The sequence below is a fragment of the Lemur catta genome, chromosome X (genome assembly GCF_020740605.2).
Source record: "Lemur catta isolate mLemCat1 chromosome X, mLemCat1.pri, whole genome shotgun sequence".
NCBI classification, from domain to species: domain Eukaryota; kingdom Metazoa; phylum Chordata; class Mammalia; order Primates; family Lemuridae; genus Lemur; species Lemur catta.
This window is the reverse complement of record NC_059155.1, coordinates 47,220,211-47,237,950: the sequence shown is the minus strand read 5'-3', so window position 1 is coordinate 47,237,950 and position 17,740 is coordinate 47,220,211. Positions and strand designations below refer to the sequence as shown.

Sequence of the window (17,740 nt, the reverse complement as noted above, 5' to 3'; positions counted from 1 at the left end):
CCACAGGGGTGTGATTAGAAAGCTCAGCAAGGATTTTGTTGCCAAGAAACAACAAAGAAAGCTCCTTAAGGTTGTCAGAGGGTATATTTGTATGAGCGGAATCCTTTAGCTTAGATAAGAAGTTTTAGAAAAACCTGTTTCTGTGAAGTAAGCAATATTAGAATTTAAGTACCTTTTTAGATTCATGTCATTAATGCTGATTATTCTTAGCCAAGGGCTCTATTGCTAACCACCTTGTGCCCTTGACAATACTCTAAAGCCCTTCGGATCTACCTTGAGTCTTATTTTGACACCGTAGTTTAACATGTAGAACAAAATGCAAAAGAAAAATGAGAGTGGCAGGTTGGAGGAATGAGGATAATGCTGGAAAGAGAACAAGTTTTAAAAGCAGCACTTCAAAACCAGGGCTACTGTCAGATGTAACCTGTTACACCTACCTAGATAGAAAAGACAAGTGTATTTCGTGAATTTAGTCGCTAATGACATTGAATGAAGCCATCTGAGCCATGTAGTTGTCATAAAATTAAATAAAGTATTTTCTGCATCTCACTTGTTAGCAAAGTCTGTTCATTGACTCCCAGTGCTTAGAGAAGAACAAACCCTCGGTTCTTTTGTCCAAGACTCAGACGTCTGAAGCCCCCGAGACGTGTCTAGAGGAGCACCTCCCCTCTGTTTCTCTCTGATTTCCGGGACTGCCCATAAGTACTTCAGCAGCTTCCCTTCTGGGAGATACCCAGGATGTGGACTGGAACCCACACTGTATTCTTTCCCTAGGGCTGCCACAGCAAGTTATCACAAACAACACAGATGTATTATCTTACAGTTCTGGAAGTCAGAAGTCCAGCACGGGTCTCGCTGAGCTAAAATCAAGGTGTGTCAACAGGGCTATTTCTTTCTGGAGGCTCTAGGAGAGAATCTTTGTCTTTTCTAGCTTCTAGAGACTGCCCACATCCCTTAGTTCGTGGCCTGTTTCTTCATCTCCAAAGCCAGCAACACCTCCATCCCTGACTCCCTCCTCTTCTGCCTCCCTTTTTCACTTTTAAAGGACCCTTGTGATTACGTTGGGCTCACCTGGATAATCCAGGCGACTCTTCTTAAAGTCAGCTGAGTAACATAGTCACAAATTCAGGATGAGAGCATGGACGTCTTGGGGAGCTGTTTTTTCAGCCTGCCATAGGCATCTTCACTAGTCTAGCATCGCTGATACTTTTTATATGCAAGATGTGTTGTTCTGTCATTTTCCTTCCTTTCTTCCTTCATTTTGCAGAAGCTTAGAGTGTTCTTTTAGTGGCCACAAACTCCAAACCACAAAGCTAGATGGGCTTGGGTGTGTTTATGGGGTGGGACGGCTTCCCCAGCTAACTCCTGGGATTCCTACTTCCCATTCCCACCTCTAGCCATATCTGCAGTTTCCGCAAGGGCCCAGCTGGCCTGCGAAACAGTTGGGGGGAACCAACAGTGCAGTGTATGCAGTCAGCCCTTCCCCTTCTGCCTTAGTGCAGTAGCCCTGCCACCTGCCCTTCCGGGAAGCCTGAGTTTCCTCCACTCATTTCAACCCCACCCTCGCCCTGGAAAAATGCTCCCCACAGCCCACCTCCAGGTGGCTATGTGTTCATGACTGTTGGTGAGTCGCCCAGCCTTGTTGCTTTTCTGCAAGCCCACTGCCATCTCCCTACTAATGGCCTGCGTCACCTCTCATCTGAATAACCAATTCAGCCTTCTGGCTGGTCTCTAATACCATCACCTGATCGCAATCTACCTTTCAGTCTTATTTTCAACCCTTTCCCTACCTGAACCTTTAACTAGCCAGTTGGGACCACTTATAATTCCTCTGATAAGCATTGCTGTTTCCAGCCTCGCCCCCCCCCCCCCCCCCCCCCCCGCTTTGCTACTGCCCTCTCTTCTACCTGGAAATACTGTCTTTACCTCTCTCACCCCTGGGAAATACTCCTTGTCCTTTAAGCCTTCAGGAAGCCTTCCCAATGGTGCTGGCCTTCAATGCTCTGAGCCCTGGGTTCATTGTCCATGTGCGACTCCTTTGCCTCATGGCACAGGCTGCTTGGCATCACTAGTTCTAACCACATCTTTCCTACTGTCCTGAGCTGGAGTTCAGAGTCCAGCTCTTATTCATGTTACAGCCCCTTTCCCTGATTGTGCCAGCCAGTAGCCTAACTGCTTGCCCTGCAGCCATGGACCTGGTGTTTGCCTGTGAATCAAATGAGAGTGCCCAGGAGGGCAGAGCGAAGGCTGCAGAGAGACATTAACAAAGGCAGGATAGGTTGGCTCAGCACCAGGCCGAGGCAAGGGGAAGCAGGAAGTGCATCCCCAGAGCCCAGGGAGGGCTGCTGTAATGATGCACCAACACACCCTGATCCTCAGGATCTTGTTTATTGAAAAGTTTTAAGCAGGATTTTAGACATAAAAATAGAAGTGAGCAAATACAGAGATTTTGGGGACCACAGCTACAGTCACTGCTAAGCTGGAGGCCTGGGCCGCAGCCCCACAGGGGCAGTGTGCTCTATGCCCCTTTCCCGTCCATACGGGGAAGGTCAAGTTCTGGTTTCCGAATGAGAAGGGCAGTGGGGCTCCTGGCAGCCACCTCTGAAGCGGCAGGGTGGGGCATGGCTGCTAAGGAGCAGCAGTGGTGCAGCCCCCAGAGCTGGGAGGGCAGCTTCCTGGGAGACCCGGCAGTGCTGGGGCTGCCGGTGAGTCCCAGGGGCCAGGCTGAGAGGGAGGGAGGCTGTGGGGTGAAACAGGAGCCCCCCTTCCAGCTTCACAAGCCAGAGTAGGAGGCCTCTGTGGTCTCGGACCAGGATGAATCCCGGCGGGAAGACGTTGGCTGCCGCTGGAGGCCTCTCTGGTCGGGGCAGCCCAGGCGCGAGAGCAGCGTCCACATCCACTCTCGGAACTTGACACCCACAAAAGCATAGAGCAACGGGTTGAGGCAGCAGTGCATGTAGCCCAGGCCTGAGGTGACCGACTTGGCCACATCCACACGGCTCTCTAGGCCACAGTTGCGGGCCAGGGCCCCCAGGTCCATGATGGTGTCCACCAGCACCACCAGGTGGTAAGGGGTCCAGCAGAGGGCAAAGGCCACCACCACCACCACCACCAGCCGCATGGCTCGCAGGCGCCGCTGGCCCCTGGAGACCAGCAGCACCGCCAAGATGCGGGCATAGCAGTAGGCCATGACCAGCAGGGGCAGCAGGAAACCAGCCACCAGCTGCAGTACCCGCAGAGCTGTGCGGCCCACCTGCGGGAAGTTGTACTGGCAGTGGGTGGCGTTGAGGCGCTCGTCATAGCGGGCCGACAGGAAGATGAAGTCTGGGAGGGCAAAGAGCAGACAGAGCCCCCAAACGGCTATGCAGGTGAGGGCCACGCGGGCCCGGGGGCCCCTGCGGTAGAGCTGGGTGGCGTGCACTATGCTCAGGTAGCGGTCAAAGCTGATGCAGGCCAGCAGGAGGGCCCCTGCGTAGAAGTTGATATTGAAGAGAGCACCTGCCACCTTGCAGAGGCCGGAGCCGAAGACCCACTGCACGGCAGCATCCACCGCCCAGAGCGGGAGCGTCAGCACCAGCAGCGCATCTGCCACGGCCAGGTGCAGCAGGAAGGTGTCGGTGCTGCTCAGGGCTGCCCGCCGGCTCAGCAGCACGGCTGCCACGGCGCCGTTGCCCACCAGCCCCAGGAGAAAGAGGAGGCTGTAGAGGGCCGGCAGGAAGGCCCGGTCGAAGTTCAGGCTGAAGTCCTGCGGGCAGGGTGGGGAGGCACAGCAGGAGTCGCTCTCGTTTTCTCCGTAGTCATAGGAAGAGCTGAAGTTTTCCAGGAGGGAGGCAATGTCAGAGACATCCAGCACTTGGTGGTCGCTCATCTGCAGAGGGAGGAGAAGGTGACGAGGGGCCTGGCAACCAGTCCTTCCAGATGCAGTCTGAGGGGCGTTCCTCTGTGCAGCTCCTCCTAAGGCAGGCCCTGATCAGACACTGTAACTGTCCCCACCTTTCTTCCAGGGGCACACCTGAACCCCCTCCATCCACACTGGGCTCTGGGACGCTGACTTCCCTTCTCAAAGTCTGCTTTTCTCTCACCCTTCTGGGTGATCCCATTGGCCCAGGGATCCTGGGCAGGAGGAAGAGCTTCCCTCAGGGTCGCAGGCAGAGCCCTCCCTGCCTGTTCTGCTCTCTGCCTGCCACTCCCTTCACCGCTCGCCTTGCGTCCTCAGCGCCCCGGCCACACCTAGTTCAACCACATTCCTCCCCAGGCACCTCCCTGCCACCCCCTCTCGCAGTCACTGGCCCTCCTCTCCCCTCTTCAGCTGTTGTCCGGGGACCCCCAACTTCCTGACCTCCATGGGGACTCCCTATGAATCACTGCAGCCCCCCTAAATGCGTGCTTTCGGCCCGTCCTCCCCCTCCCCTATACTGAGGCTTGTGCACCCATGTAGCCGCCCACCCACTGGGGGATCCCCCACTAAGCTCTAGCAGGAATCTCCTCTACCCCTTCACCCACACCCCAAACCACCCCAGACCTGCAGGCCTTCCCAGGGCCAATTAAGTACAGCACACGAAAGTCAAAGTCCCCAGCCAGCTGAAGGGAGGTTCAGAGGTCATCAAGGTTGAGCCTCTACCCCCCACCCTGACTTTTTGCAGATGGGGCACCAAAGCCAGAGAGGGGAGGAGACTCGACCGTGGTCAGTGGCCAAGCTGGGTTCCCAATTCCCTGTCTGGTGCTCCTTCTAACACAACCCCTGCAGCTGCCACCTACTCACCCGACCCTCTGGTGACCGTGGGCTGTGGACCAGCCCTGGTGTTTCCCTAGTGTCCTGGGTTCTCCACTCCAAGCTGTGGCCTGGCCTGGCTGAGCAGCAGCACTTACCTCAGAGACCATGACTGGGCTGGTGCTCTGGCTGCCGGGCCGCGTGCTGCCTGCCCCTCTGCTTGGCTGCTTGTGGCTGGAAACCTGCATGCGCAGAGGAAGTGAGGGTTTCACGCGGTTCTCAGCAGCAGCCTTTTCCAGGGGGTTATCTACACGAGACCTTCCCGGACCCCAGGCCACAGAGCTCTTATCCCAGCCATTCCCGGGCTGGCTGAAGCTGCTCTGGAGGAGCTGGCCACAGCTCCAGACCAGAAAGGCTGGGCCCTAGGGAAGGTCTGGGGGTGGCTGGGTGGGGGCAGGTCCTTTGAGGGGCAAGGTCTGAAGAAGGAGCAACGCAGCTGGGAAGTGAAGGAGAGCCCTGCTGCCAGGGGCAAGAATTATTTCTCCCCAAAATAAAAAGAAGAAGAAGAAGAATTACTTCTCCTGTTCTGGTAGGGTCAGTGTTCAATGGATTGATTGGAAATCGTGCCCAACTATCAGGGCCTGGAGTTAGTTGATCTTTGCATGATTTTAAAGACTGGATCCCGAAAGGGTTAGTCTGTAAAGGAGAGTCACCTTCATAAAAATTCAAATATTAAAACCAATCCATCACACTAAGTCTAGTTCTTTACCATGGCCCCTCCCAACTAATTAGCAGGGGGAAAGAAAGGGAACTACTAGTAATGAACTTGCTATGTGCTAGACATGGCTTTAGATGCTTTCTCTGACATGTGCCTCATTCCAACCACATGACTCCCTCGTGAGACGGGGGTTGTCTGCACGGATGATTCAGAAAGGGGAAAGGCCTTTGCCAGGCAGCGAGCAAGGGTGGGTGCAAGGACAACCCACGGCCATCTGACTCTCCTTTTCCCACTCATCACACTGCCTTCAGTTTCTTTTAAATGGATAAACTATGATATATTCATGTAGTTCAAATGAACTAAAGCTATGCATTTTAACATGGATGCAACTAGAAAAGCCAACAACCACTCCGTGGGAGAGGCAAGTTACAGAATATTGTGTATAGTTTGGCACCACTTACATAAATTCTAAAAACCACAGAAAGCAATACTATACTGTTTTGGATACGACTGTTCTCAAAGTTTAAAACAGGAGCTGGAGACACCATGAACTCACGAAAGCAGTTGCTTCTGGGGGGAGAAGGGGGATGGGGATCTGGGAGTGGCCGTAGGCACCGCCCTATTTTAAGGAAAAGCTGTAAGACAGCCTCGGTACAGCAAATTGGTGACTTTATGGCAGACAGTGGTGGAAAATGTCCCTCTCTCCACCTGCCTCAGCTCTCCCTGTCATCTTTTTCTCCCCTCCCTGTCGCCCTGTTCTCATCCTCAGCGGCAAGGTGGCCCCTAAGTTTCGTCTCCCAAGCCGTTTCCTCTTCCCCTCTCTCCTGCAGTGGGAAAGCAGGGAAAGAGAGAGACAGAGGGACGTGCTAGCCCATGGCCTTGTCCCAGTTTCAGCCAGACTGTACCCCTAAAGCCTCCAGGCTCGTGCCTGGAATTCAGTTCAGATTTATGGATGTGACTCATACATACTCTCAAGGCTTCAGGCCCTTCCCTTTCTTCTGTGGGCAGATGTCACTCTCCTCGCTTGGAACAGCTCGTCACCTGCTGGGTTCAGGCCAGAGGGAATTGAGGGCCTGGAGGAGGTGGGGACCAGTCAAGTGGAGGGGACTGGGAGGAGTCCAGAAGCCGGGCCAGTTAGGATGAGTAGACTTGGCAAGTGACTACCTGTGGGGATGGAAAAGGGACAGGAGCCGGGACCACGATCTCCCAGTGCCAGTCTGCACAGAGATTTGAGTTCCCTGGACTTCTGCAAATAAGAAAAATGAGCGCAGAAAGCCACATTTGTTCAATTGAAAGGATGTCTTGTATTTGGCAATCATGTTCATCCCCGTTTTGGTTTCAAAAGGGCCTTTTCGTTGTGAAATGATGGGGGGAAATAGATGGGAGTTTTGGAAATGTCTCATATTGGCAGCTGACAAGCCAATGTGGGTTGTCCAAACATGTTGAAATGTTCTGGTCCATGTGAAAGATGAAAGTCTGGGGATCCCTGATGCCCTAGTCTCATTTGTCACACAGGGCTGACAGTCTCCTCCCCAGGTTCCTGGGAAGGATAAATGAGAGAAGGGCAGGGCAAGGGCTTTGGAAAGGCGCAGAGAGCTTTCAACTCTGAGCCCTGACTTGCTGCTATCAGGGCGGATCCCCAGGGGCTGGGCTGGGCTGGCGGACAGGCTGCCCTCCCTGCTCCCCGAGATAAGATGATGTAGTGGGAAGAACGCTGAACCTGTCTGGGCTCCAGCCCCTGCTCCACGCTGTTCGAACTGTGTGATCTTGGACAAATTACATAACTGTGTTGAGCTGGTTTCCTCAGCGGGGTTGTTACAAGATGAACTAGATAACCAAGGCTGTAAGCTCCTGGCACAGGGCCCAGTGCCTTAGTAGGATTGCAGTTGAGAATGTGGAAGGGACAGGGATATTGGCTAAAAACCTAGAGCCGCTGGGAGGCTTTCGTGTCAGGGAGCCAGCGATAGAGGGTGGCGCTTGTGGGGCGTGCAGGCATGGACTTGGCCTGAGGACTCGTTTTCCAGAAAGGCCATCCCTTGCCTTAGCTGGGGCTTGTGTGTGTGCAGGGGGTGGGGGGGTGGGGGGAGGTGGTTTTTCAGTCCTAGCCAAATCCTCTGGCTGCCCAGAGCATTGTGTAATCCCGGCAAATCATTTCATCTCTCTGCCTCAGTTTCCTCATATGAAAACATGGTTATAAGTATAGTACACATTTGATAGGGTTGCTCTGTGGACTGCGAATGATAACTTGTAGAAAGTGTCTGGTGCAGGGTAGGTGCCTGGCGAGCAGCAGCCTCCTCCCCCATCTAGTAAGTTTCCAAACCAACCCCTCCCGAGCCTCAGAATGGCAAGTCTGTGGTGGGCTTCTGCCATTGCACACAGCTAAGATACCTTGGAAGTTTCCTGTGTCACGGAGCTGAGCCAAGCCCTCGTCCAGCTTTCTCATTTGGTTCTTCCCAGTCCCAAGCAGCTCCCAGACAAGGTCAGAGCCAGACCCAGCCCCTGAGGAGAGCCAGTTAGCCAAGGGACTGCGATATGAGTTCTGGCCCATGTGCCCTCCAGAGCAGCCATCAGGGAAGCCTGAGGAGGAAGTTAGTCAGAGTGAAGCTGCTCCGCGCCCCACCTGTGGTCAAGGTGTGAAATGTGCACCTGGCTCTTCTCTACCACCCCTCCCCCTGTTTTTTTCTTTCTTTCACACCTCCGGGCTGTGGTTTGGGGAGACAGGAGGCTCAAAGGTCTGAGCCCTGCTGCCTAGTCGGTCACAGGAAGGAGGGCCCCTACAGCTGTCTGCCTGGCTGGCTAGCCAGGGAAAAGGGCCATTTCCTCCTCCTCCCCCTCAGTCTGATGTCTCACAACCTCTCTGGCAGCTCCTCACAACGCCCTGGGGATCCCCAGCCAAAGGCTCCTGGTGATGTTCAGAGAGCGCTCCTTTGGCCTTATCTGTAATGTTTCACACAGAAGCTGCAGTCATGTGTTAGCTGTGTGATTAAATAGTCATCAAAAAGGACAATAAACAGCCCGGCTCAGTGGCTCACGCCTGTAATCCTAGCACTCTGGGAGGCCGAGGCGGGTGGATTGTTCGAGCTCAGGAGTTCGAGACCAGCCTGAGCAAGAGTGAGACCCCGTCTCTACTCAAAATAGAAAGAAATGATCTGGACAGCTAAAAATATATATGGAAAAAAATTAGCCGGGCATGGTGGCGCATGCCTGTAGTCCCAGCTACTCGGGAAGCTGAGGCAGGAGGATCGCTTGAGCCCAGGAGTTTGAGGTTGCTGTGAGCTAGGCTGACTCCACGGCACTCTAGCCTGGGCAACAGAACGAGACTCTGTCTCAAAAAAAAAAAAAAAAAAAAAAAAAAGGACAATAAGGCCAGATAGGTGGCTCACGCCTGTAATCCCAGCACTCTGGGAGGCTGAGGTGGGAGGATCGCTTGAGGTCAGGAGTTCGACACCAGCCTGAGCAAGAGCGAGACCCGTCTCTACCAAAAATAGAAAAAATTATCCAGGCATCATAAGCGCACCTATAGTCCCAGCTACTCAAGAGGCTGAGGCAGGAGGATCGCTTGAGCCCAGGAGTTCAAGGCTACAGTGAGCTAGCATGATGACATGCACTCTAGCCAGGGGACAGAGTGAGACCCTGTCTCAAAAAAAAAAAAAAAGTACAAAATTAAGCTGAAAATTGGGATGATTGGTGAAATTTGCATATGGCCTTGGAATTAGACAAAAAGCTTGCATCCTTGCTGTTTTGCTCATTGGGATAATGTAAGAGAATGTCCTTATTTGTAGGAAACATACATTGAGGTATTTAGGAGGAAAGGGCCATCATGTCTGCAAATTATTTTCTTAGGACTTGGAAATCAAATATGCAGAGTGAGAGGGGACTCACAAAGGCTAACTCAGGTGGGGCAACATGCCAAGAACTGGGGAGAGGAGGGGTAGAAGGGAGTTCTTTGTACTATTCTTGCAACTTGTCTGTAAGTTTGAAGTTACAGCAAAATAAAAGTTACCAAAAGAATCTCAGGCAGGATGGGTTTGGCGTGGGGTGCTATTCCCATCAGTTTGGAGGTCTTGTGAGAAGGAGGTGGGGCCACTGCTGCCTGGGAACAAACACTCCCTGGCGGTGGACTCTGACCTCATCCCAGGGCAGCACCACCTGCAGCCTCACTTCATGCTTCCTGGGCTTCTTCCTTTTCCCACTGTCTGGCTACCTCTAACCTCTCAGCCCCGAGTTCCTCTCAACTTCCCCTGCACCTTTTGAACTGGGGAGGGAAGCACTGCCTGCTCACCAAGCCACTCAGGACCCCTCAAGAATACAGGCCGTGTCTGAGGCTCTCAGGGGGGTCCCATCCTTGGCTCAGACGTGCTGGATAGAGGGATTTTGGCTTGTGTTGTTCAGAGGGTGTCATCCGCTGAAAGCCTGAAGTTCTTTTTGCTAAACTGCAGTGGGGCGGCAAAGCTGGGTGAGGCCCCTGCCGGGAAGGCTGGCCTCCCTGAGGAGCAGGTGGTCTGGGCTGGGTATGGGCTGGGTTTCTTGGCCGCTGCTAGGCTCCCATGAAGAGGAAAAGGAAAACATAGTGCCCACCCCAAAGGTACTCCACTGAACAAAAGCTGTTGAGTGATGTCCCTCCCTGGGTCCTTACCTTGTAAAGTACCCAGTGGTGCTTAAAGCTGCCCTCCCAAGACCTGCACAAGGCTGCTTGATGGTGAGCCTGACTCTGGTCTGGACTTTATCTGCTGGACTCTCTGGCCTTCTGGAAAATTCTTCAACCAGCCAAAACTAATTTTCTACAGGGTGTGGTGTTGGCCTTGAGGGTTTTGTCCAAAAGCCCTGTGCAGGGCTGCCATGGCCCAGGCCTTGCCTCCTGTTAGAGTTGAGCCCATATTTCTCCTACTAGGCAGCAAGTCATGTCCGGGCATAGGGATCAGTGCTGGTCCGGCCAGAGCCGAGCTGCCCCATGCGAGGCGATATGGGCAGAGTGGGTAAGCACACCGGCCCTGGAGCAGGTTGTCTGGACTGGGTTCCTGGCTCTGCCATTTACTAGGTGTGTGACCTTGGACAGGTTATTTCACCTCTCTATGCTTCGGTTTCTGCCTCTGGATTAAGAGTCAATCCGCTGTGTATGTAAAAGTGCTCAGAACAGTGTCTGGCATGGCACAAGGGCAGCGCTATACATGCACTGTTAGCTACTTTCCTGACTGTGGCTGCTGAGGTCTCCCCAGCACTGGACACACCCTTGGGGACAGCTTCATTTGCATTGAGGAACCACACATCTCAAACTAGAAAGTCTAAGCTTTGGCCCTGAGTTGCAGAATTGGTCAAAGCCCTGATGCCTTTGACTCAGACACTGTGGGGCCTGAGTGCCAGCTAGAGTCCAGGGCCCAAGTCTTCGTGGGTAATGAGGTGGGAGGTCCCTTCCAGACGATGTGCCCTGCCGGGTGGGCTGAAAACTCTGAGCTGCAGGCCCAGTAGGGACTAGGCCCAGAAGCTTGGCCTTGCCTCTGGAGTCGAGACTTAAAAGGAGCTTGAGGAGACACCAAATTGCAAACATGCTATCCCATGTGGCACCCAGAAGTTCCTCACTCATAGAAACCCAGATTCATTGCTGACTCAGCCAAAGTGCCTGGAGATGAGGGGACAGATGGACAACGACAATAATAATCTTTTATTTTTCTTTGAGACAGGGTCTCGCTCAGTCACCTAGGCTAGCTCAGTGGTGAGATCCTAGCTCACTGCAGCCTCCAACTCCTGCGCTCTAGCGATCCTCCTGCCTCAGCCTCCTGAGAAGCTGGGACTACAGGGGCACCACCATGCCCAGCTAATCTTTTATTTTTTACTTTATTTATTTATTTTGTAGAGATGAGGTCTCAATATGTTGCTCAGGCTGGTCTTGAACTCCTGGGCTCAAGCGATCCTCCTGTTTCTGCCTCCCAAAGTTCTGGGATTACAGGCGTGAGCCACCACGCCCAGCCAACAACAATAATCTTATTCAGTAACCCTGCTGTAGCACTTCCTATGTGTCAGGTGCCCTTTGAAGCATGTTTACACACACATATCCTCCTAAAAACTCTTTGAGATAGGTTCTATTTTTATTCCTCTTTTAAAGATGAGGAAACAGAGTCAAAGAAGTTAAGTAACTTGCCCCAGGTCAAACAGCTAATAAGTGACAGAGCCTAGATTTCACACCAAGCTGTCTGGCTACAAAGTCCACACTTCTAACCCACCCGCTCTACTGTCTCTGGGAATACATCTCATCTTGTGAATACCATTCCTGCTCCCAACAGGATTTGAAAAGGCCATTATGTGAATTTAGTAGGGGCATAGGACACCCGAAGCTGGGCCTGGGCTGTGGGTCTGGGGCACTGCTCATTTTACAAAATCGCCAACCGGGTCTCTGGAACAGTGTGGGGATGCAGAGGAGAGTGTGTGGGGGCTGGGGTGCAATCCAAGGCAGGGCACCTTCCTGGACCGAGGCAGTGCCTCAGGCATTGCACACTTGGGGGCCAGGACAGAAGATGCAGGACAAGAGATCTAGGAGTCAGAAACTGGAAGTGGTTACCAAGGAAACAAACAGTGTGGTAAAGCTCGAAGCTGAGCCTGTCTGGTTCCACAAAAACAAACAAAAAAAGCAAATGATATTTTTTCTTCTTTTGTTTTCTTTCTCCGCCGCCCCCCCCCCCCCCGTAGCCCAATTCACAAGAGCAAGTGATATTTTTTAAAAGTCAAGATTTTTAAAAGGATGGCTTAGGACAAACCCTCCATGGAACTCAGATGAATTTTTAGCATATTTGCCAGTGAATAGCGGTCTTTCACATAACTCCTTGGGGTATTTATACATCACTGTAGCTTATAATACAGCTAGAGAAGTGCCGGCTGGTGAGAGGCGCAGGGTAATGGCGTGGTTGGGAGGATGGCGGTGGCTGGTAGGGAAAGCAAGCCTGGAAGGGAGGAAATGGTTTGAGTGCCAGGAGACCAGTTAGAGGGTGGGAGGGTGTTAGCTGAAGCGGGGGTAGCAGGGGTGGCAGGGAGGGGAGAGAGAAGGCGACTTAGAGCCGAATCCGCAGGATCGATTGGCCACCCCCGCCTCGTCTGCCTCTAGCAGGCCTCCATCTTCGCCGTGAGGATGGCACCCACTGTCGCCCATCGGCTTGCCCCTGGCCCTCACGCCAAGTCTGGGAAGCCCTGCGTAAAATGAATCTGTTTAACCTCATTGAACCCCAACTTATTTGACAAGGAACCTTTACTTTCTCACAAAAGACCCATTCCCATCGCTGCTATCCCCAAACAAAAGTTGTCTGCAGGACATGTTTTGGCAAACATTAGCTCAGAGAATGAAGATTGTTCTCCTGGCCTGGTCTCCAAGGCCTTCCTCTATCTGGTCGCAGCTACCGGCCCAGCCTGATTCTCCACTCTGCTTTGTGCATCCTGTGTTCTAGCCAAACAGGGCCCCATGCTGTTGAAAACCTGCCCCAGCTTTCCACTGCTTGGCTGGTCTGTCTGCCTGAGTCCCACCCACCGTCCAGGACACAGAGATGCAGCTCAGAGCCATGAAAGAATATAAAGTCCCTTTAGCTGGACTCCGTGGCTCTGCCTGAGGGCCCCAGGTGACAGGGCAGGCCAGAAAGGAGAGGTGAGGAGACCCAGTGGAGGAAGCAGGAAGTTTCAGTACCCTATGCCTGCCTTCCAAATATAGAAATAGGCTGAAGCGATACTGCAGGGCAAGTTTCTGACTTGAAGTGTCCCGTCTGATCTGCCTCCAGCCTTTTCACCCTCGGAATCATTGATTCCACTGGGAATTAGTGAATGAGTGTAGAAAGGCCAAGGATTCCAAAGGGAATCTAGAGGATTCCAAAGGGAGTCCGACTGGGTACAGAAACCATGTAGCACGGTAGTAGTAAACATGCTTTGTTTGGTGTCAGATAGGCCTGGATTTCAATCCCAATCCCATATCAGCCAGTTAATAGCTATGTGATCTGGGCAAATCACCTCACTCCTCTGAGCCTCAGTTTCTTCATCTGCAAATAGAGATTATATCTGCTTTATATGACAAGGATTAAATGGTTGTTGAGAGGATTACATGAGATTAATTTAGGTAAATCACCTAGTGAAATGCCTGGTCCTCTCTGATTACCCTTTAGCCTGTTTTATATTCTTCATAGCTTCATAGCATTCATCACCACCTGCTGTTTATGTACTTATTTGTTTATCGACTGATTACTCCACTAGAATGTAGTTTTCACAAGAGATATAATCTTGGTTTTTTAATCACTATATCTCTAGGGCCTTGATAGTTCCTGACACATAGTAGGTGCTTATTTAATAATTAAACAGCTATTTAATATTCAACAAATAAATCTTTCTTGAATGAGTTTGAAAATGAATGGCTAGTAGGTTCTGAAAGGGTAGATAAGTGATGGAGCTGTAGGTATGAAAGTAACTCTCAAGGCCGCGCGCAGTGGCTCATGCCTGTAATCCTAGCCCTCTGGGAGGCCAAGGCAGGTGGATCGCTCGAGGTCAGGAGTTCGAGACCAGCCTGAGCGAGACCCTGTCTCTACTAAAAATAGAAATAAATTATCTGGCCAACTAAAAATATATATAGAAAAAATTAGCCAGGCATGGTGGCACATGCCTGTAGTCCCAGCTACTCGGGAGGCTGAGGCAGTAGGATCGCTTAAGCCCAGGAGTCTGAGGTTGCTGTGAGCTAGGCTGACGCCACGGCACTCACTCTAGCCCGGGCAACAAAGCAAGACTCTGTCTCAAAAAAAAAAAAAAAAAAAAGAAAGTAACTCTCTCATGCATAAAGGTCTTGCCTCCGCGTAACCTGCAGTGCCAGGAGTTTGGTACATGGCTGCTGGCTAATGTGTGGCCTAGTGCAGCATGTGTTCTGGGGAGCACTCATCCAAGGTCTGTATTTGGAAAACAATGCCCATAAGCACAGGAAAGGTTTCAGGAAGTTCTGCTGTAGAGACAGTCGCCGAACTCATTTGGTCACTGTATTAGCTTCCTAAATTACCCCAAACTGGGTGGCTTAAAACAACAGAAAATTATTCTCTCAAAGTTCTGGCGGCCAGAAGTCCAAAAGCAAGGTGTCGGCAAGGCTGTATTCCCTCCAGAGGCTCTAGGGAAGAATCCATTCTTTGCCTCTTCCTGCTGCTGGTGGCTGCCTGCCAGCGTCCCTTGGCTGTGACTGCGTCACTCCAATCTCTGCCTTCGTCTTCTCATGGCCCCCCTCTCTCCTGTGTGTCTAGTCTCCCTGTCTTTCTCTTATAAGGACAGTTGTGAGGGCATTTAAGGCCCACCCTGATAATTCAGGATCATCTCCTCACCTCCAAATTGTTAACTTCATGATATCTGTAAAGACTTTTTTTTCAAATAAAATAATATTCACAGTTTCGGGGGGGGGTGGTGGTTAGGGCTGGACTTTGGGAGCCGTTATCAGCCAACCACAGTGACTAACTCCTCTATTTTTCACAACTCCCCTGCTATCCTGACACAATATATTTTGAGAAATGGTGACTTGAGGAAAATGGGCTTTTAAAAAGAATGAGGTGGAGATGGAAGGAGAGTGCTGGAAGAAACAACTTGGAAATGTAAAAGAATATACTTGCAGGCCTGCCTCAGGCTGGGAGGGATGGTGCTGGTTATGACCAAGCTCTCCTGCTCCTGCTGCTTCTTTTCGTGTGTCAAGGACTGGGACAGCGCACAAAGACATGGAGAGGTAATTATGGCTAATGGAGAGTAATGACTACGCTGTACTTCTCATGTAATTAGGCCGGGGATGGTGTCTGGGTATGGGTGGTTTTCAAGAGCTCTCCAGGTAATTGTAGCGCACATCAAGAGTGGAAAACCACTAGACAATAGTGTTGAGGCAATGAGAATTTCAAAACAGCTGTTAATGGATATTATCTTTAAGAGTAGTGACATGGTTCATAACAGTGACATCAATAATTAACCCTCTTGACCTTCTCAGTGAGATAATATAAAGAATATGAAAGAGCCAGGAACACTGGCTGCTGTGGGGGAGAGGGTGTTCAGCAAGTGTGAGGTGCAGTGAAAGGCACAGGAGAAAAAGCGTTGCTGGAGCCACCGAGGTTCCACGGCCTCAGCCCTTAGAAGGAGACTACAGGGCGGGGGAGGTGGGGACACAGGGAACCAGCAGAAAGCTGCCAGGAGTGACCTGGAAGAAGAAAGAGATGGGGGTTTTGTTGTTGTTGTTGTTGTTTTTTTAATGAAAGCCCTTGGCCTGGGCCAAGTGGTTAGCAGCCCCTATTCCCTGTTTTCCCGGAGGATCAGGACAACCCCCGCCAGGACTGCTGAGGCTGCAGTGCCAAAGTATTAAACACATATGTGAGATTCAGGCTAACTGATATGAGGTCTCACAAAGGATTGACTTACACCTTTTTGAGGTTGGCACTTCTAGAAAGGAATACTCCTTCCTTTCTCCACTGAGTCTTACCCAGGGCTTTCCTAGCCACAATCTCCCTAAGCCTCCCAGCTCCCTGGGAAGGTAAGCCTAGCAGACATTATTTTTTCTCATTTTTCTTTTTTTTCTTTTTTTTTTTTTTTTGAGACAGTCTCACTCTGTTGCCCGGGCTAGAGTGCCGTGGCGTCAGCCTAGCTCACAGCAACCTCAAACTCCTGGGCTCAAGCAATCCTACTGCCTCAGCCTCCCAAGTAGCTGGGACTACAGGCATGTGCCACCATGCCTGGCTAATTTTTTCTCTCTATATATTTTTAGTTGTCCATATAATTTATTTCTATTTTTTTAGTAGAGACGGGGTCTCGCTCAGGTTGGTCTCGAACTCTTGACCTCGAGTGATCCACCCACCTCGGCCTCCCAGAGGGCTAGGATTACAGGCGTGAGCCACCGCGCCCGGCCTCATTTTTCTTTATTGTGGTAAAATATACATGACAAAAAACTTACCATTTTAACCATTTTTTTTTTTTGGACAGGGAATCACAGATACATTTTAGTGATAGGCAATGTATTCTTCACATACAGACTTTCACATTTAACCTCAAAGTCCCGACTTAAACCATTTCAATATATTGAAAGGATAAAATAGGATGATAGCTTTGAAGCTGTTTTTGTAAACTTTAAAATTATAGATTGTTTTTAGATTATTTTGAATAATTATAAATATCAGAAAGAATACTTAGTCCATGTATGTTGCCATAAAGGAATACCTGAGGCTAGGGAATTTATAAAGAAGAGGTTTATTTGGCTCACTGCTCCGCAGGCTGTACGAGAAGCCTGGTGCCAGCATCTGCTCTAGCGAGAGCCTCAGGGAGCTTTTGCTCATGGTGGAAAGCCAAGGTGGAAGGCAGAGGGAGAAGGTACCCTACAGTGAGAGGAAGAAAGCAAGAAAAAGAGAAGGGAGGTGCCAGGCTCTTTTTAACAGTCAGTTCTCCTGGGAACTAATAGCGCCAGAATTCCCTCATTACAGCTGCACAGCACCAAGCCATTCATGAGGGATCCGCCCCCATGACCCAAACACCTCCCGCCAGGCCCCACCTCCAACATTGGGGATCAAATTTCAACATGAGAATTGGAGGGGAAAAACATCCAAACTATATCAAGTGCACTATTGAATTTTATTTCTGAGTCTTCGCCTTCTTCCTCTGCCATTATGGTGTGGGGTAAGAACTGTATGTCAATAAAGAATCAGACTCTTTGTTTTGAGTCATTAAATTTATTTATTTATTTTTATTTTTTAATTTTGGGGGGATTTTAATGTGTGATGGTCTTTATTTACAACTTTATTGGGAAAAAAGAAGAGGGAAAACTTTTAAACAGTTGAACACAGGGCATTGTAGCTGATTCTGTCAGATAAAAGTAGTTTGATTTTAAAGGCCCATCTAATTACCCAAAGATATACAATACTGAATCTGCATAAGCAGTTTCCTTCTATAAAGTACAGCGCTCTTGTTTTAGGCAGTTTTTTAAACATATAAATGAAAAAGAAATTAAATCACTCATTAAAAACTGTGTCAAATGAAGGGTATTTTAAATGTAAATTTGTTGTTCTTGGTAATAACACATGCCCAAAGAAAATCAAAAGCTGAGAAAGCACTTACATTGCCTACTTGAGTGGACAGTTACAACAATCAATCATTTTCTGCAATAATCATTATATTTTCAATTTATCGTGAACTACTCTGAACTTACTACGAGATGTAGCCAAAGTCAGAAAAGAAGATATAGGGAGAAGACTCCTTTTTTTTTTTTTGGAGGAGACTAAGCCCTCCAGAATCAGAATGGGAAATAAACACCCTGTTCATTCTAGGCAGAAAAAAATTAATGTAGTCAATTTCAA

At 50.4% G+C, this 17,740-nt stretch overlaps 1 protein-coding gene across 1 annotated transcript; it reads right to left on the bottom strand.

The window, feature by feature from the left end:
- Positions 1–2,372: 2,372 nt before the first annotated feature.
- Positions 2,373–4,943, bottom strand: CXCR3 (C-X-C motif chemokine receptor 3). Its single transcript, XM_045538632.1, has 2 exons — positions 4,870–4,943; positions 2,373–3,868 (listed from the first exon to the last, which is right to left on the bottom strand). The coding sequence occupies exons 1-2, from the start codon at positions 4,879–4,881 to the stop codon at positions 2,774–2,776; spliced, it is 1,107 nt and encodes a 368-aa protein (XP_045394588.1). The 5' UTR covers positions 4,882–4,943; the 3' UTR covers positions 2,373–2,773.
- Positions 4,944–17,740: the final 12,797 nt, after the last annotated feature.